The sequence below is a fragment of the Buteo buteo genome, chromosome 2 (assembly GCF_964188355.1).
Source record: "Buteo buteo chromosome 2, bButBut1.hap1.1, whole genome shotgun sequence".
Lineage (NCBI taxonomy): Eukaryota > Metazoa > Chordata > Aves > Accipitriformes > Accipitridae > Buteo > Buteo buteo.
The window spans coordinates 11093815-11114882 of record NC_134172.1 but is presented as its reverse complement, the minus strand read 5'-3'; the positions used below and the strand labels follow the sequence as shown (position 1 = coordinate 11114882).

General features: G+C 36.9%; 1 protein-coding gene across 1 annotated transcript in view; it reads left to right on the top strand.

The window, feature by feature from the left end:
• Window positions 1-21068, top strand: part of PTPRN2 (protein tyrosine phosphatase receptor type N2) — a 662435-nt gene that overhangs the window by 222598 nt on the left and 418769 nt on the right. Inside the window, 2 exon segments of the mRNA XM_075022535.1 lie at window positions 11511-11628; window positions 16585-16747. Coding sequence (XP_074878636.1) covers window positions 11511-11628; window positions 16585-16747 — 281 coding nt within the window.

Below are 21068 nucleotides of genomic sequence, written 5' to 3'. Positions count from 1 at the left end.
AATCTGGGATCACAGATTAATACAAAACATCATACACACACAGAGTATGTAAACATCCCAGTCAACCAGACAGATTTTTTTTTCTAATTACAGAATGGATGGGGAAAGAGAGACTTAATTGTTTTTGATGACATATCAACGTGGCATAGGAATATCTTTGCTGTAACCTTGGAAATCTTGACCAATTCTAATGCACTTTCAAGCAAACAGGATGGTCAAAAATTATCTTTCTGAGAAACACTGAATACATTTCACTTTTAAAAATGTAAAAGATTCAAGGGCATACCTTGGTACTGCATATAGCGAAATGAATCGAATCTGACTAACTGCTAAATATAATGTAAAGTATAAAAGCTACAGTCTTATTTGGCTGTCAGGACAGGCTTCTTCAGCTTATACATTTGAACCTTTGGCATTTAGTTAAGAAGTAATTGATAGAAGGAAATATTTTCTTTCGTATGTCATATAATCTGAGTAAAGTAAAATCTATATCTATAAATATAGTTTAGCTTATATATAGACATAGAAGTAAATGGTGTGTAGGAGTAGCAAATTAACAATAAATTGTTGAATTTGCAATGCCCCATGTTTCTGTTTTATTTGTTGTAGTAAATAAAACAAGTTAATCCTAGGTTCTAGTTTACTCCTTGCAACAAATAGTCCTAAAGTGTAAAATAAAATGATTGTTTCTCTAGAAGAAAGAGAGTATTTTTTTCTGTTAGAAAGTGGTAACACTGTGTGAGGTACTGTAATTAGGGAGTACCAGACGAAGGCCAGATTTGTAGCATGTAAATGGGTAAGCAGGACATTTTCAATAGTTCATTCACTCATTGTTCTTTCCTTTCCAAGATTTGTGCATTTGGGGCCACGATAGCAAACATTTTCTAGGAAGATTGCCTTGCTGAGCTACAGATTTGGGGAGCTGAAGCACGAGCATTCTAGAGTGAGAAAAGGGCAATTCTTTGTGTTTTCATTCTGGTATTAGGAACAGCTAGGGAGGAATGTGTGGAGCTCTTGGACACCTTAGCTCTCAGATACATTTACAGGGACGTTTGCTCATAATTTCATTCCTAAGGAGCAGAAATCTGGTCCATGAAACAGAGATCTTACATTAAATAACAATATACTTGTAAAATACATGCAATAGTCTGGCTTTTTAACTTTATGTCTTTTGTTGTGAATTAGCTTAAACTGCCATCAGAGCAATCAGATTGATTGCTGCAGGTTTCATCTATCATGACTGTTATAAACAGAGGGCTAACACTGCTGATAATTAAGGCTGCATTACTTTTTCCAGTATTATTTATATGTCTATTGGAGTAGTTTATAGATGAATAGAATAATCGATGTTCCCTTCTTATTACATTTACGCCTCTCTTAAAAAGAATTAATATGCAGGTTTTGTTTTCTTAACATGGGAGAAAAATGCATGTGACATTTAACCAGGATACTCTGAGGACGTGGAAAATAACGCACGTGAATGTTCCACCGCATGAAAAGTATGGTAATAGGTAGCAGTCGATTATCTAGAAATATATCACTATTTCTTAAAGCTGACAGCCACTGATCAGAAGACTTGTCTTCAGTAACAATACTAAGTGAAAGAGTGAAATATGAACTACACCACCAATGTTTTTGAACTGGTTTAACATTATTGCTGGTTCACTTCAGTGTTTGCTCTAAAGGAGGTTTGCTGCTTTGTATGCCATTCAAAACTGCTGATGGACAAATTTCTGGAATAATGGTATTTTTGAAAATATATTCACTTCCTTGATATTAACTGTTAGTCCTTAAACAGTACAAATGCACTGAAGGTAAGAAAGAAAAGCACCTACGTGCCGCTTAGTTAGTGGCTCATTGCAGTAGGTCCTGGTGGATTCTGTCACTGTTTCTAGTTTATGCCAGCCCAGTTCTGAAATATTTGAATGCCTCACAAAATGCAGTACAGCTTTAACCCCTGAAATTGTGTTTTATTATATCCATCTTGCAGATAGAGAAGTGAATCCCAGGGTTTTTGTCGCATTACAAGTTGAAGGGCAGATTCGAAAGAAGGCGGACGTGCTTTCGGTCCCCCCATCCCGGTGCTAACTCCCCTGTGGCTACGTCTCAAACCGTGGTCTTTGCCCAGAGGAAGTTCTCTCTGGTTCATATTGAGCACAGTGGGTGCAGCAGGTCTGCGCAGTTTATATTGGACCTTGGTGGCATGAAGCTAGGGGAGCTATTTCAGAATATTAAGATTTTAGCTGAGCATAGAACGTGTAAAGGTAAAATTGCTCCCAAGAAGGATAGGAATTTTATATTCCCTCTGTATGTTTTCTTTCAGTGTTATGTCATCATGACATGTTTTGAGGCATTTTGTTAATGTCAGAGTTTTCAGTAAATGACATTTAAACCTAACATCTCTTGGTGATTATGAGCAAAAAAATGAAGGAGCTTTTTGAATGAAGTGATGAATGGACATCAGCTGGAACTGTGTTCACAAAGACTCAAATTTAAGGGACTTTCAGTTCATATCTGATTATTCCAGTTCTTCCACTGTAAAAATTTTAATTCATCAATAGTCTTGCTCAAAACTCATTCAGAGATTAAAAAAAAAAAATAATAAAAAAATCTTGGGTTTAGTAGTATCGTGATACATTGTGATAAAATTGAATCACAGCTCATAGCATGGCATATTTTAAATATTCAGAGAGATCAACCTCAGAAGGCAGTAAAGAAGCTAGAAAGAACTAGAAATCTGAGTGCGTGCAGCTGACAAAGCATCAATCTGAATCTGTGAATCAGCATTACATGAATTGTCCAAAAATGTTATTAAAGCTCACTGAGGTATTAACTCTGTGAAACAAGGGAGGGAAAATGAACACCAGGTAGGAAATCATGTCAGTCAGAGCTTCTCTCACTAAATCCTTTACATTGTTGGCTAAAATAAGTCAAATAACCTCATTTTTACCCATGGTCACCAGCTAAATACATGGGCAGACACCGTACCTTAGCTGACATGTGGTACAGTAATTTGTTAATTGTAATTTGCTTGTAAATCAGAGCCCTGAGGTGCAAAGACTAAAAATGCTTAAATGAAAAAATATCTGTCATGCAATGTACAGTAAAGTGTATTGCATTCTCTGTTGCACTTGTTGGAAGTTCAAGACCCGAAAAGTTTAGGTGCACAGGGGAATAGAAAAAAATATAATTCAAATATTCCTCCAGCTGAAAACGCTACGCTACCTTTCAGTGTTGAACAAATTCACAGTGTGTATTTTCTGTACACGGGGTGAATTTAAAATGAAACCTGAGGAGCACTAATCAGCTTTTTGGGGGAGCAACATGACCTGCAGATTGTTCGTCTTTTCTTCAGGCGAACTGACTTGGCTAATGTACTTCCCTGGAAAACTCCTGGCTTTCAGCCACCAAGTTCTTTACAAGGTTCCTAAGGGAACCCTAGCTTCTGCAACTGCTGTGTTTTTATTAATAATAATAGCAACAATAACAATTATTGGTTTTATTGCTGTAGAAAGAGACTGTACAAACGCATGCAATAAATGGCCTCTTCCTGGAGGAATTTACAGCCCAAGAGAAGTGGCTTAAAAGTGGAAAATGGAGGATATGGTTCCACACAAACTATATATAGACTTTCTGCCTCTCATTTAAAATAAAATAAAAAAACCCAACACAAACCTTTTTTCTGCTTTAGTTTGCATTGGTCTTGATGCAGGACAGAGCAAGGTGAACAGGAGACCAATGGCCCTTGCTAGAGAAAAAGTTTCAAGTGTGTTGGATTTCCCCGTGTGATACACTGTGAATATCCTGCAGAAGCCTTTGGTCTGACTCATACGTTCCCTCCACAGTGCTGATATAGTGGTCTGTACCTTGGTCTTAAAGACTTACGTTCAGAACACAAAGTGGAGGTGCATTCGCATCTGCAACCTTTGCCGTGCTGCCCGGTTTGGCACTCCTGTATATTGACTTTGCATGTGCAATTGAAAGCACTCCTCTGGCAGCCAAAAATTGATTTCTCACAAACATCAGTGAGACTTCAGAAGTTACATAAAATGGGGGTGAGAACCACTATGCAAAGTGGAAAGAACAGTTCTGCTTGTAGGCATTTAAAAATACACGAAGAACTGTAGAACTGAGAAGAATTTGCTAGAATATGTGTAACCTGTATATCCACTTAGTTTTCTATACTTATTTAAGTGCCAGGACATTTCTGACCAATTCTACATTTTTACAGGTGATGTTTTAATTCCCAGACTGAAGACACTTCAAAAGTCCTTTCCCAGGAACTATATTTTTCATGACAATAAGGCTGTCATCCTACTGTTAGCATCAAATGAAATGGATAAAATAAAATGAGAAGGAAGACCTGCTGATTTTATATGCATTGTTAACTACTATTTGGACAATATGTCCATTCTTAGCATTGTACAGTCTAGCATTACAGCCAATTTCTGCATATTAAAGAGATTCTGCAGTATGAGATGAATGAATGAAAGTTTAGAGTAGTGTAAGACACCTCAGAAACAAATAATAAGATAGAAAAGGAAGGAGAAGGGAACAGAAAAAATGAAAGATATTTTGACAGAAAATGGAAGACCACCACTACTTATTCTAAAAAGAGATTGCAGAACATTAATGTAGTAGAGAGAGCTGTTTTGCAGTGTAGAACTAACGTCAGGCTTTTGGGGTTAAATCTGGAATAGTCACATGCACTTTGATGTGATTGTCAGCTAACACAGGTGGGTTCAAAGCTCGGTGAAACAAGCAAAACAGTCTCATCTTTATTTTAGTATCGCTATTTTGGGTGCATGTGAATATTTCCTCATGTTCATGAAAACTCCTTGGGCTGACAGCACTGAGGAAATGTCTGCGCATAGTTCAAGGTCAGAAGGAAATGGAGGAATAGAAGATGCACCTTTGCTCACCATATATTAGATTTGATTGGTTTTTTATAAATATGTCACAGCCTACACACCACAGAGAGCCAGTCAAGTTAAAGACGTAAGGGTAAGGGACCATGAATTAAATTAACGTTGAACATTAATATAAAGTTGAAACCACGCAAGAAGCCCACTTTTGCATATCTTCCTTCCTGAAAAGTGTTGCTGTGAACAGAACCATCTGCTTTCAGGTTGAGGGTCACCAATTTGTGAAAAGGATTATATGACATGGTGAATAGCATGGGATTTATGTCAAGCATTTGGGAAGTATTTTTCGTGTATCCATTCTGTTTTAGTCTTTGGAAAGTAGCCTATTCTAGTTGCAAGTTAGATGATATATTTTGCAGTATCATATTATTCTTTCATTACTCTCAGTTCCAGTGGCAGAAAAATCTTATGTAACGCATAGAAACTTTCTTTTCATGTAAACCAATTATTTGTAGCTGTCTACAAGAGCTGAAACAGAGGTAAGGAAACATTGCACACTGATTCCTGTGAGAGCATTTTGTAATCTCCTTGGCAAATGAAGCACTCATTTGGCTTTTTCAAATAACAGAAATTCCAAAAACTGAAGAGAAAAGCCTTCCCTCCACCTTCTGGGATAGTTACTTAGAGTAAATTAAAATCAGGGCTGTAAGAAGATCACGCTGGTAATTTAATTCTATGGAGATTATCACTTTTATGTATAATAAAACAATATATGAAAATTTGAAACCGTAATCCTTAGGCAGCCCTTTCATCTGTTCATTCAAATGGAAGCTCTTTGCATGTGAGTGTGAATGAATCGCTGCTGAATGCAGCGACTGAAATTCTTGCGTATTATAAAGAACCCACTAGAAGCTCCAAAAGAGGGCAACAAATTTGCTGATGCAGATCTGGTACTTGACACTGCTGCCAGGGAATGCAGTGGAAAAGGGGAGGAAACAACAAAAGCTCCTGAAGACTTCCAGGAGAGGATGACCACAGTTCCTGCTGAAATGGGTTGAACAAGAGTGGTGATGACTGCTTATAACTCCCAGCCATTTCTTCAAAGACAGTCTGTACCAGATTTTCTTTTCATCTAGAAGACAATGCAATGTTTGACCAGAGCAAACCAATCTAACTGGAGTAAGCTTTCATGGAAGTGTAGTGCAAAACCGTCTTGGCAGATTTTCTTCCAATTTTCTAGAAACCATCTTTAGTCACAATTTTCAGAACAAAGGAATATTCCAAGCCAAAGATACAGGGGAATTAAAGGGTTGTGGTTTAAGAGATGGGTTTAACTTATCTCTTACTGCTTTTAACATTATCTGCCATTGTGAGTTTTACTGCAAAATTGCTTTCTGAACAAGTTCTAGTTTTCTTTTATTGTAAGAGGAAACATCAGGGTTTTATAATTTGGCTGCATTCTCAGGTAGAAAATATAGCAATTGAAGGAATTTTGTTATACACATGGCAACCTCAGCATTAAAGCTGCAATTTTGACTTAGTCGGTACTGAAATTTGTGAACATTATTGAATATGTCCTTGAGCTCTGAAAATGGAGGTCTGAGACGAGAACAAGTGCAGCTCCTCTGGAGAATGTGGAAAGGCAGCCTGCAGAAAGGCATGGCTATATGTTGACCTATCTGTTGTGAAAATAGGGAAGAAAGCCAATCATTCCCAATTCTGCAGACGTTCTGACAGCTAAAGTAGGCATTAACAATTTGCAACACATGGCATGGGGGATGAAAGTCTCTGAGCTCTGCAACTGAGAGTTTCCTGGCTGAAATGAAGTAGCAGTTGAAAGTAGCTCAGAGAAAAACCTATTTTATTATTCACCATGTAGGGACAAAACGGATAACATTACCAAAAACCGGGGAAAAAAATAATGTCACAACTCAAAAATAGTAACATGTTCTGCTGAGGTTTTTTGGCCTTTATACAGGGATTTTCCTGACAGAGAAGAATCAAGTTTTAGTATACAGGTTTCTGCCAATATATAATAATCTCCTGTTGCTTTGAACGGACTTGGTACCTAAAAAAATTTTGCTGCTAATATATTGATGCAGAACTAATCATTTTGGATTTCGATTGGCCCAAGAGCTGGAGGAGTCTCACAGTGTTATCCTGTCAGGCACAGGTTTCGCTGGACTTGCCTGCAGAGCCCTGTGCAGCCTCCGCCAGGCTAGTCGGGAAAAGGGTCGGCAGTACAAGCAGGAAGGCTTACCCGGCCAAATCTTGGGGTGGCGAGAGCTGTTTCTTTAAATTGGGCTCTACTGATTTACACCAGAACTCCTCTGCAAGGTTAAAAAGCTGTTGTGTTTCTTGCTTAGGCCTTCAGAGGCAGTGAAGGTTATTTGTATGAATAATTCTGAACTAGAATAAGTTGAGACAGAGAAGTAGCAGATGAATGTTTTCAACAGTTGCTAATATAATTTACATGCATTGAAGATGTGGTCAGGTATATTTGGAGAGGCATCAAGTTTCTCTAAGGTGAAAAACAGAATCAAAACCACAGGAAAGAATGCCATTACTTAGAAAAATTGAACAGCCAAGAGAAGGAAATACATATTTGAATTTTGATTATTTTTCAATAATTCTGGGTAATTGGTATAGCAGCAAGCAAATTAAGCAGGTTAAAAGTGAAATTGTATGATAAATGTGAAAACAGTTTTGACTTTAAATTTGGAGACAAGTTAGTATTATCTTCACCAGTGTGAATCTGTGAAAAATGTTTTCTTCACTATTTACACTGCTTGCTTTTGATTTTATTTCAGTTAATAAAATAATTCTTAGACATATACGCTCTGTTGACATTAGTCATTGCCAAGTGTTGAACATAATGTGGACCTAGACAATAATAATTTCATTATTCTTTTTGTAGTTGTGGGTAGTAATAATAAGTTGTGCTGTGGAAAGAAGAGATCCAGGGAGATACCTGATGATAATAAGGAAAGACTATGTTGTATCTGGAGCACCTCCATTGGTTTTGATGTGCAGGTTGGGTTTACTAAAGGTGTTAATATCTTGTCTTCACTCTTTACGCTAGCATTCCCTTTTTGCATACATTTAAGTTATGGAGTTTCAATTAAAATATAAAAAAAGAATTAAACCTTGGGCTCTGACACCAGTGAAAAGTGCTACTTTTTGTGGGGAAAATTTGTACCAGTGCCTGTTTTTCATAGGGTCTTACTACTGTCAATGCTCTTCAACTGAGAGCAATTTTATATCTGCTGCTGCTGTTGTTGTCATAGTATTTGCGTCACTCCAGTGTCTGCTGGACTCCTCCTCTCTTTCAGTGGCATTGTCCGTCTGTGGGAATTCACAGTTGGGAGACGCAGGTCCTGGGCAGACCTGCAGCAGGGGGGATGGTTAATCAGGGCTTGGGCGTCCCCCCCGTACCGTTCCCCGTTAGTGACATGGAAGTAATATGTGTACAAGAGCACCGCTGTGATCCTGCTCAGCCAGTGGAGATAAATCGTAATAATTGGGTGGTGAGGCAGGAGCTGGCGCGAGGTGTGACGGCAGAGACAAAGGGAACAGGAAATCGCCATACGGCGTCATATGCTCCTTCTCAACCTTAATTTTGATTGCAGCTGTCAGCGTGGCATTATGGTTCTTGAATGTGCTGTTGTATTGAGCTCAGCGTGTGGGAGAGCTTTTTTTGAAACTGAAACAATGCTGGAAAATGATTGGCATAAGGTTAGCTTTAGACACGTTGCAGTTCCTGAGGTGGTTGCATAAGAAACAGCAATATGAACTTATTGATGAGGGGATTTTTGAATTAGTTAAGATTTGCATTTTTCATCCATGTCTTGTTCTAAGTCTTATGTGAGTTAGAAGTGCTAGGAGATACAGTTGAGAAGGCATATTCCCTTAACTCTAGTTTCTTAAGCTCTATAACAAGTATTCTGTTTTTCTTTCATCTATTTGCTCTCCTTTAATGCCACACTTGTATTCTTTTGCAGTATTAAGGATGTTATACATGTACTGGCTTGAAATGCATTAGGAGAAAATGTTAAAATAGTGCTGCAGGAGAAAGAAAATATACTGAACTTAACAAAAGATACACCATTATCATGACCAGAGAGAACTGGGATTGCAATGGTTTCTCATGCTCTTTTACCAAAAACATTGTTTTGTGGAGGCATAAAAACATAACTGACTATTGACCCCTCTGTCTGCAGCCATATATAATGCTCAGGATTGAGAGAGATGAATTTCCTGTCTGTACGGAGGTACTACAGATAAACTCTTCTTGCTTTAATTTGAACAAAACTCTTCAGAGTAATTCTGTGTATTTTTCTTCAAAGTTTATGTTATTTATTTTGTATTCTTTAGCCTTTAGTAGGGCTAGTATTGGCTTAGAGTTACAAAGTGAAACTGTAGTGACTTCGGACACATAGTTCACAAATTAGTAGTTTTATGGCTATGCTAGTGATTTTAATATATATGTATTTTAGCTGAACTTTTTTTGTTGCACAGTCTTCTAAACTGAATGTTATCTTAGTTTTTTCTCCTGCATGAATTTATAAAACAAACAGAAATGTGTAGTGCTAGGCAACAGAGAAGTAAACTCAAACATACATATACATACATAAAAACTTTCATGTAAAAATCATTTTAATAACACTTCACCAAAATAATCATAGGTGCATGGTGACTCATTTTTTGGTATTCACATAAAAACATGCTCTGAGCAGCCTTAGATTGAGATTTGTGAAATTAGTTGAATCCATCTACTTACACGGCACATTTGAAAAGGTGAGATTTGCATTTGAAAAGGATGAATCAGAACTAAAAATAGATTAGATAGAGATTCTTCCCCCTCCCAAGGGTCTGGAGTCATTTACTGTAGCCATTAACATCTAACATGATTTCAGGTGAAGTGTTTCCTCAATAAATTTGAGTAACATTTTTATTTAAGAAAAGGAGCAAGAAGGAGCAAAAGCAGAATGTCAGAGAAGTGTCAGAGAGCTTTTTTGTTTCTTAAAGCCTTCATGCATACTTACATTGGTTCTAGATTGTTGTTTATTAATAATAATAATATTATATAATATATATTATATATAAAAATATAATTATATTATTAATATAATATAATATATAATAATTATATTATTAATAAATAATAATAATAATTATTTTCATTAACAACAACAACAACAAAGTTTGGGATGCAGTCCACCTAAATCTTGCCCAAATGGGGACTTTATTTCCTAAAACTTGTCTAAATCCCAGACAACAGCACAGTTTGAATACTTCCTAGGACTGTCTAATCTTATACCCAACTTCTCTAAGTATCTCCTTCTTAGGCTGAAAATTTGATAAAGTAATTTTTACTTCTGCATGCTCAGAACTGTCTGCTTTGGCAGAATGGGCAGATCTCCTATTTAGACTTCTTTTTTAATTCTGGGCTTAAGTAAACAGACCATGAAATCCACCTCAATACGGTGGAAAAATCTGAAGAATGCATCCCCTTTTTTTAATAGTCCACTGGATAAAGCCCTCATCCAAGGAGTGAGGCAGTGAAGTTTTGGGTTCTGCTGGGACTGATGATGTTTTAGCTGCATCATAAGAGACTGCCTATACCAACAAATCTGATGCTGACTACAAATGGCGATGAAGTTTGTAACGTGTGTATGAAATAGGGGCTGAACCGGACATCCCCCTCCCGAGACTGATTCTAACTAGATACATCCCCTTCCATCTGGTGCTAGAGAGGATTTTTCTTTAGGTGGTTTCTTACAGGAATATATTAGCAGGATAACCATATCTGGAACTTTTATCAATATTAATTTGAGGGGTTTGTGGTGTTTTACTGCACATGGCGTAAAAGAAGAAATTCTCTTTAATTATGTGATATTTAGTTATTAGATAATTACATGGGCAAGTTCTATGAACTAAAGTGTTACCATAACATCTAAAATCTAGAAATCGGGTAACAGTTATGTTTGGAGTTATATCATTATTTCAAGTATAATTACCATCAGATTGGCAGTGCATGTAATTAATGAGCAATCACTGGAATTTGCCTTCATAGTTGCACTTCCCTCTTGTTGTAAAGTTCTTTGTCACAACATTTAAGCATAAAGATAACATAAATTGACCTCCACATGTGTTATACTAAAACTCAAAATACTTCCACTGCAGTACTAGCTCCTTAATGTTCTAAAAGTGTAGTTTCATGGAGAAAACAGAGAAAGGACAGTGTGTTGTGAATGGGGAAGAAGTGGAGCAACCTTTCAATAGATACCAGCTGGTGAGGTAACTCTTTTCCATAGCTGTCCAAAGTAACCCTTTTTTCTCCATTAATGCTAATTTGTAACTACCTGAAATTCTGCTAAGAGAAAAGTATTTCAAAATCTCCTCACATCATCTACTGTCTTCCTTCCATTGTAAGGGAAGTTTGATTAACAAAATTTCATACAGAAGAGAAGAATCTGTATTTCACTCTATGGTTCCAATTAAACAGAGCTTCTTTTTTCTTTCTTAAAAATATTGCTTATCTAGGACACACTTTTGCCAAACTTTGAAGTTATTAAATAGTGGGTTTTCTTTTTTTTGTTGTTGTTTGTTTGGTTGTTTGGTTTTTTTTTCATTATTTATTAGGTTTTACCTGGCGAGATGATTATACACAGCAAGTTATTGGTCAGGAACTCTCAACCATTCACAAAATCCACAACAGACGCCCTGATATATTTGCATCTGAAGGATCTGATACAGGAAGGTAAGTCTTCAATGGTTTTTTTGCCTGGTAGGTTTTTGGGAGGGTTTGCAAATGATGAGAAATAGATTGGCATTGAAGCTGAATTAAACACATCACCAAACCCACTATCTATATGATAAAGGGAAACCAGTCGTACGACAGCACTGAAAACACCAGTAGAAAAACAGCAGACAGAATGAATGAAAACACCCAACCCTGTTCTGATTATCATCAAGTTCAGATAATATGCCTTCTTTTGTTAATTTAGGTGTCAGAATTCAAAACATCAGGTCTTTTATTCAGTTTATGCAGTGTCAAGTGTCAGTTTGGCCAACTCTACTTATGACTGGCTTAAAAAAGCAGAGTTATATAGTAGCTCATCCACAGGAGATATTTTATTCTGGAATAAGCCAGCAAAAAGAAACAAAAAGAAGTATTGAATGACATTCTGAGCAACTAATTATATTTTCAAATTCGTATTCCTCCAAAACAAAGATGTAATTGATTCTAAGTCCATAGATTCTCGGCTTTAGTTGCAAAATTTGTCCAGGAAGGAGAGATTCATGCAAGTTCCCATGACAGAAAACTATAGTGGGATATTTTTATCTATTCTTTGCATTATAGAAGCCATTTTCCTCATGGCTTGAAAGATATTGAGGGATGACTTAGCAGTTATTGGTGGCAAGAGACGCAACATCTATAATTCTGTAGTGTCATATGGATGTAGGACCTGCAATTATATCATCTTCATATACAGATACACACATAAATGTACTCTTTTACCTGGTCTATTCTGTCCTACAGGTTTTTAAGTGCAACCCAACCACACAAACCCCAGAAGGAAAGTTTAAAATGCATAAAATTTTAGGAATGTTATAAATGGTAAATTTTGCTTCCTCCTACATAATTTTAAGAAATGCAATCTCAAAATTAGTGAAATTGAAAGAAAGTGCTCTTTGTTAGAAAACTTTCTTCATAGTGGGACAAAGCTTGAGCTTTTAGCCTTGATGGGCAAGATGTTGACTGTTGGACTTTAGATCTTCATGTACTGCAGTATGTAGTTTGCATATGCTGCAGAACCAATTCTTTTCTAGATTGCTCTTTTATGGAAATAAAAATGCTGTGTAATTGATACTGCCCAGTGGCTTCAGCTGTGTTTGCCTCAGTATGTTTTGAATTAATTCATAGAATTTGACCCTGTATTTAACATATTTGCTGATTCAAAAGCATTCCTTAAAATCACAGCACCATACATTTCAGGAGTGCAGTAAGGTAGAAACTTAACTTCTAAAGAAGGTACTGATCTATAGATTATCATAAAGGTGATAACAACATGTGGTTGAATCCATAAACATGTTTTCACTGCTTAGATACACAAAATGCCATTACTGTATGGATTACTCTCTGTACATGGTATCAGAAATGATTTGAAATATCTTCTGGAGGCTTTTTTTTTTTTTTTTTTTTTTTTAGAATGAATGTGTCTAAAACTTTTATTCATGAGAGTATGATAAAATAGGCCAGATTTCCATGAGATCAAGACTGTATTCTGCAGTGTTCCAGATTCACAGTTATAGAAAAATAAAATGTCTAAGAAGATATAAGAAATAATTTAATTTTTAGACTGAGAACAGATGATCACTTTTAGGAGTTCCTGTTGTGATCAGGTTTGAGCTGTTTTGCATTTTTATCCAGAACTGTACATTAAAAAAAATAACCCATTTTGTGTATTGACACTTTAGGAACATCAGAATTTCAAATGCGTTCCACTTATAACGGTTCCTATTGTGGATAGATTTTCTGAAGTTACCAAGCTGTGCTTCTGAAAGCATTATCTTATGTGCCAACAGTTTAAAGCCTTAATTGATTTTTCTGGTTGTCCATTTACAATATATTCTGTAGGTCAGAGAACAGTAGGAACTTTTTCTCCGGTGTCTTGCAGATTCTGATCAAGTTTGCTATATGCTCAGTATGCTCAATGCACTAGCTAAAATCTTATCAGATAATAATTAAATAATTAAAAAAGCAACTTAGTGTAGGTATCTAATTATCAAAGAAACATTATGGCAGGAAGACCTTTTGTTAAGGGTAAAGTGTGTAATAAGACAATATGAAGTCATACTAATGAGTCATTAATCCCCACAGAGCTAGTGAGAGCAAGAAAATAGACTCAGACACTTGAAAGGTAAATTGACTTAGGCTGAATTAGTGCGTATGAAATCTGATGAAACAGAAGACATGGATTTCATCTTAAAAAAAATGCTGAAACTGGGAGCTTGATTTCAAGATGAAAGTTCTTTCTTTGGTGGCTAACTGGAGTGTACGTGGTATTTCCTGGGCCCTTATTAAATTTCAAAAAAACCCACTCTTGAAAGAGGATCCAAGATAAAGGAAGAAAGTCCATTCTGCACAAAGGGAATAAATGTCAGTTGCGTTCATTGGTGCAATTAGGCAAAACCACAAACGTTTCCAGCAAACTTCAATATAAGAAATGGGGTATAGCATTATTTCTATAATAAAACCATCATTAAGTCAGTAATAAGATTCTCACAGCATTTAAAAGGAAGAAACTTTATTCTAAAAAGTGTGGTATCTATTAATTGAGAACATTCTAGAAGTATCTGAGGTGTAGTGACTGAGATTTCCACACAAAAGCTTCTAAAACGCTGGTTTTTGTAGGAAATACATTATTATTTCTATGGATAAATAATTATATATGTTATTGGCTTTATACCCTAAAGTTCATTGTATGCAAAGTCCTTTTTCAGAACAAATTAAAACTGAAAATACTTCCAAATGAGTGCACAACAAGAACTCAGCTGACAGTCATTTCTCCTACTCACCAGGTGCTTTTATATATTTGTCTTTCATCCATTTTCCATCACTTTGTCAAATTTGCAAGAAATATTTTAATTCAGTTGCAATAATAGCTCATTAAATGTATTTTACTTTCTGTGTTAACAGGGTGAACAACAGTGATATACTGGTGAACTACAAAAATTTTTAAAAATCTTTCAGTGTATGTGTAGGATTTATTGAAGTTGTAATGCTTTGTCAGACTTCTACGTTTTAATTGTTTAAAAGTTTATAGCATAAAATACTACATCTAATGTGAAATTTACACACAATTTGAGTGCAATTACTGTCTCCATAAGAAAAATGAGAAATCTTAGACCCCAGATTTTGCTTCTACCACCAGTATGAGGGATTATATACTGTAAATAATGGCTTGAAAAGCTAACGTAAATACTGTCTTTTATCTGTGCATTCGGTTCCCATTAGCTCCAGTAGAAATCCTTGGGGCAGAATTTGGTCTAGTACTTGCATTTTCCCTTTCTTTTCAAAGTTAGCAAAGAACGGAGAAGATAGGTGTTGGAATTAATTGATGAATGAAAGATGAGTGTTTGAAACTAGGATACCTTCTATGATGAGAGCCTCTTTGGATTAGTTCATCTCTATTGAAGCAGAAAGCCTACTGCCCAGCTCTTTCTAAAACTGCAGAACCGTTTTAGTCTGGCTTTAGGTGGAAAAGGAGGTGGATAATATTACCTGGATATCCACCCTCCATCATAAGGCAGAATTTACAGCTCTGGAATAAGAGAAAAATTACAAACAGCATGAGGAGGAAGCAAGACTTGTGGTGAATGACATGAAGATCGCTATAGTGCTCTGTGCAGTAAAACCTTTGTTTTCCTAGAGTTTGTGTGCCTGATGGGCAGCTGGTTGTTTTACCCTGGGGAGAGGTGGAGGGTTTTTCTGGTACTTCAAAGTGAGCAACACTGTGAGCACTATTGGTTGCAATGCCACCACAGTAAATTAGATTATTAATTACATTTATTGGTATTAAATTAGTCGGGACATGCATTTGATACAACTGTGAGCATGGAAGGACGTCTGTTACTTTGTGCATAAAGTAATTAAACCCAAGATTCAGAAAATGCCATAATGGTACTCTCCCCAGCTGTGCTCCTACATAAGCACCATGACGTGGGCTAGTAGAATAAAATCTTGCTTACAGGGGCACAGAGATGTTGAAAGCCAAATGATGCCTCATCTCCCTGAGCTGGAAAGCTCTTCCACCTGGAATTGTTCTTCACTGAACAAGTGTGTGGGCCTGTGGGTAGGAAACGGTGACACCAAAAAGGTGATTTCCCTCAAAAGAATGTGTCACTCATAGGGAAGGAAGCAGACTGGGAACCCTGTCTCTGCTTTCTTGCACAAGGAATGAAATAGCTACTGGTGTTGACATTTAAATTATCATCATCATTGACACTTGCCGAGATAGATGAGGAGAGCCAGTAATAATTCAGATTCATTGCCCACAGCGCTCTGAGTCCCATATAAACACCTCTGCATTGCTGTTGTTTAATCGCATTTTTAGCTTTTCTTTGCAAACGTCACCAAGATCTGTCTAAACCAGTCAGGAAACACTGCTATTCTGTGAATCCCAGGCACATGAGAAGATCAGAAGAGATACTTGTTCCGTCTCATTATTCCCTTTTCAAGTCTTTTGCTGAGGCTGACTTGCTCAGTTATTTCTGCACATCCAGTAGTCTCACTGCATTTTGTAAATTGGTGCAGGGCCAAATTGATTTTGAAACTCATCACCATCCAGCAATTTTTTTAAATCTTAGAACTATCTCATATTTCTTTGGGGTGCGATTTAATCATGCATATTTTCTTTTTACAAGCATTTTCTTTTCTTTCGAATATGGCTTTGCCTTGATGTAGGCATTTTATTTGATTTACTGTTGGATCATTAACTTTGATTCATGCAATAAATTGTTAATAGTGTGAGATTTTTTGACTGCTTTTGCTGAAACATTGAATTTTCTATACTTTTGTGGTTGCTAAGCTTTTGAGTGACTTTTTTGTTATGTATGGAACTAACTTCAGTGGTTTGCAGTGCCTTTTTAGTTGGGTGCTTTGTATGTTGTACAGGCTGGTAACTTGCTTTTCCTTGCTTTTGTTGTGCAGGACTTTGGGACAAAATGCAGATAATGAAAGAAATTACGATCTGGAAAATGATGTGAACTTGGCCAAGTCTCTTCAGCAATATTTTAAATATCTCAGTATTCTCTCCCAGTCTGCAGCTACAAATTTGTATCCAAGGAAGACGAATGACAAAGCTTCTGTCAAGGTAGTATTTTTAATGTGGTTCCTACATTCTGTGATTTTGGCTTCCTTCTTCTCTGAATTCTCCTTATTTTTCAATTTTCCCTTCTGTCTCAAGACCAGACATTGTTTCTTACTGTCTCCTCCAATTGATTATCATAACTGCACCAACCAAGTTCTCTCCAAATGAGTTGAGCGAGCTTCAGTGTTGTAAAGGATAGAGCTCTTCTAATCTGGAGCATTTTACCTTAATTAGGGATCCATTGCATGTGAGGAAGGAGGAAGAGTGGGATAGAGGTGATATCTTCACTGGCTGATCTGAAACCCTTCTTACAGCATCTGAACTGCTCCTCTCCAAAAAGCTGGCTGAACTACCCTGTGAATTCTTGCTAGTGTTTATGGTGCTTAAAGTACAATTAATATAGTCTTTGAGCAAATTTTAATAATGGATCTGACAAATTGTGCCTCAACATTTCCTACTTCTTATTGATCATAAAGGAAGCCTATCGTGACCAATTAAGGTTCATATGTATACATTATAAATATACAGGTAGCTAGGAAGATAAATCACAGCCATTACATCCTGAGTATTGGCTATATTAAAAAACTACACAAATGCCTATTTGAGGACTAAAACAATTTTTTTCTTTCCTAGGGAAAATCTGTCTCGCTCTAAGATGGAGCTTGATAAATTTGTAAAAATGATTGGATGAAGGGGTTGCATATGACAGGCCCTTATAGCTGTATATCTTTTGCTCAAAAAATGTGTTAAACCAAAGCACTCTATTATTTTAAAGAAATAGGCTGCTATTATAGTGATCCTTTAAAAAAAATGGGTACGTGCTATTTGCATGAATACAGTGTAAATGCAACAACCTTAGCTAAAAAATATATTCAAGTTTTAGTATAAAAAAATCAGTATAAAGTATAAAAAAAGTATAAAAATATACTTTTAGTACAAAAAAAATCAGGTGAAGAAAATATAGGGTCAAAGCCAAACTGCTAGTTTTTTCCCAGAACTAACAGAGACAGAACTACTGCAGTGCATCTGCAGCAGCAACTCCCAACAGTATCAGTTGTATCAGCTACTTAGTCATGGTATAACTGAAACGTTATTATTCTTGTCAGAAGCCGCAAGTTTCCAATTTCACTGATTGGTATATATAACACTTATGATTTATGGCGTATGTCATTAGGTGTTCATTTGGGGTAAGAGAAACTTGCAGGCAGCAGCAAGGCAGCTTTGGGGATGGATGAGTGACCACCTTCATGGTACTTTTCCTCCACTCTCTACTCCTGGGCGCTAACTACAGTGAGGATGCCCTGCTTTGAATCACTGGCTTTCAGAGACAAGAAAACTTGCTCAAGGAATATTTCAGTGGGTCTGGTGCTGTCATGCAAGTTCATAAATAATCCATATGGCTGAGACCTTCTGTGGGGAAGCCTGCTGTGATAACACCACCCACCAACCTTATCGAGTGTTGTCATGGAGATGGGTATTCTGAAGCCTGGGGGAGTGGGATAAAGAGGAGACAATCTGGAAATGAAGCACGTACAGGAGCAAACTGTACACTTCTGTTTACTAAGGAGCATTTTGAAACAACAGACATTGAGTCAGATGTGTTACCTATAATTTAAAAATTTTAAAAAAGGAAAATTATCTTTAAAATTAGTAATCAACCATGAATTCTAAATTATCCTGGGGACGCTTCCCTATCCTCTGCAAATCAAATGCAAATTCTATTCTTTAAAGAGAAAGAAGAGGGACACACTGTATTTGTACCTTGATTCATTGGGTTAGTAATTGAATAACATTTAAATAAAAGAGAAACCAGGATTTTTGCTACTCTAGAAAGCAGAAAAAAACATAATATGTAATGTTTTGAAAAGAGTAGGAAGGAAAGTAACTGCAAGAGCTGATTTTGATATGTTCATACCACTTGAAATTGAAAATGGCTCTCTCAGGCACTTTAATTGCATGCTTCAACAAAATCTTGGTACCTTATTTTTGCATTTCATATATTGATAAATTATGAACCTACATTAAGAATTGCACCAAGATCTTATCTTTTTAATTTGCTTGCACTTTTCTGATTAAAAATAAGGATAAGACAGAGGTACTTTACCCTACTTAAACTTAGATTTGCAGCTTTTGGGCCTTTGCCCTTCTTAAAAATAATTCTCCTTCAAGTATATATTTACCTCTGTCACTTCATTCTTGCTGTTGGGGAGTAGGAGATGTAACACTGCTCTGGTTGCTTTGATAACTTACCTGCTATGAAGTATAGCTGAATCTTACAGAAATTTAGTGCTTCTAGGCAGACTTCCTGAGCAGATTCTGATTTGTTCCAAAACTTTCATCAGAGGACTCTGGCCAAGAGTAAAAAAAAAGGAAGAAAAAAAGACAAAAGAGGCTTTAAAGTATTTGTTATACTCCAAGAGTGTTATTTAGTATCTTAACATAAATATTTTTAATCAAACTGTTTTACAAACTTTTGGTCTTTAGTTTTCCCACTATCTTCCACATGTATTATCAGAATAAAACACAGAGCTTCAACATCACCAAGCAGACAGCACACATACACTTATGCATAAAGTTGTAAAATAAGATACAGCAAAACATAAGCCAGATAACTCTTTTCCTATTTCCCTTGTTAAACAACTGTCAGGTTGACGCTTGACACAACAGTGACAGAAATAACACTATTAAACTTAAATCATGTGATGGACCAGAATTCCTATAATATCTACCATTTATTGCAATAGCTCCTTTGAGTAATTTTTTGAAGCACTTGAGGTTCATCACTAACTTAGAATTTTTTTTCAGTATTTAGACAGCATCTGCTGCAGGCTGTAATTTAGCCAGTTGATAATGACTCTGCCAGTGGATAAATAGCGGTAAATCAGAAGACTTGGTGGGTGTGTTTCCTGAGGATTACAGTTGTAAAGAACATTTCACTTTAGTTCAGCTGAAAAGAGCTGCTAAGAAAATGGGTACTTGGTGGCATTTGTTACTCAAGCATTAGCTAGCGGGTTTTTGCGTTTGTTTTTTATTCCCTCGTGTGGGCTTAATGAAGGTTTTACCATTCACAAAATGCTGCATTATCAGTCTTTGTGATTCCCTTCTACCAAACCTGGACTTAGTATGCAAAATAACATATAGCCAGGCACATACACATGTTGAGAAAGCTTGGTTTATCTTATTTACTGAGGCAAGAAATACAGAGGTTTCAAATCACGTGTGAATTCCCCTGCTCGTCTCCCCTCCAGCTAGCACAAACCCCTCTCACAGAAAAAAAACCAAAGCCAAAACCCAGAAAAAACCACTACACTGTTGACATTCCCCCAGAAACTGAGAAGCAGAGTTTTGCTGGGTTCGAAGGGATGGCACCTGGCTGATATGACTAAAGCTAGTCGGCTGTAAAAGGAGAGCTTGCTTGCTTTGCTGCTGGTGGCAGCCCTGCTGGTGAGCTCTGTGTGAGCGTTTGCATAGCAGGGGCATGGGGGAAGCCTTGAGGAAATCTTTAAATAAAGGAGGTGGAAAAAGAAAAAAATAGCTATGTCCACAGCGGCTGTTACAACAAAGCAAAAAAGAGAGGCAGCAAAAATGATCAGTGTAGAAACAAATACTCCTGTTGTCTACTTTTCACCAGCTGGTAGCCAAGGCAGTGAGGAATGATCTTACATGGTAGTTTTTTGAAGTCCAAATGCCTGCAGTTGAATAGTTACAGAAGATTTCAGTTATGCTGCTTTTGTCTGACCGAGAACAATTTTTTAGTCATCATAGAAAGAGGAAAGATTTGAAATGTGATCCAAATGTACTTAAAAACCTCAAAATCAGAAGAAAATAAAAATATCTCACCCGGAACTGCTTGTTTTTTCCTTGAACTAGCTATCATTTTTAGCTGGAATTGCTTGCTTTTTTCTTCAACTAGCAATCATTTTTGACATATCCTCTTGCCTTCCGGTAGCCCAACTTGTGAATTTGTTAATGCCTCAGGCTGCCAAAAGCGCACTGCTTTGGTAACACAGCACCGCACTGGGCTCGTTTCAGACACAGCAGCTATAGCACACAGGGGTCACATCCAGCACACCCCATGGCCGCGCATCTCTTCCTCACTCTTCTGATCTTCCACCTCCACTCTGGGGCTGGGCGCTCCATCACAAAACCCTCTGGCAGGCTGTAGGAATAAGGCAGTTCCCCCACTCCACTTGTGCTAGTGCTGCATTTCTTGTTGCAGGGGTCTCTGTTGTAGGGCTTGGGGTTTATGGCTAGAAGATTCGGGTAATTGCTCATATTCCTTCCCCCTGACTTGGCCTCTGGGGTCTTCAGACATGACTCCTGC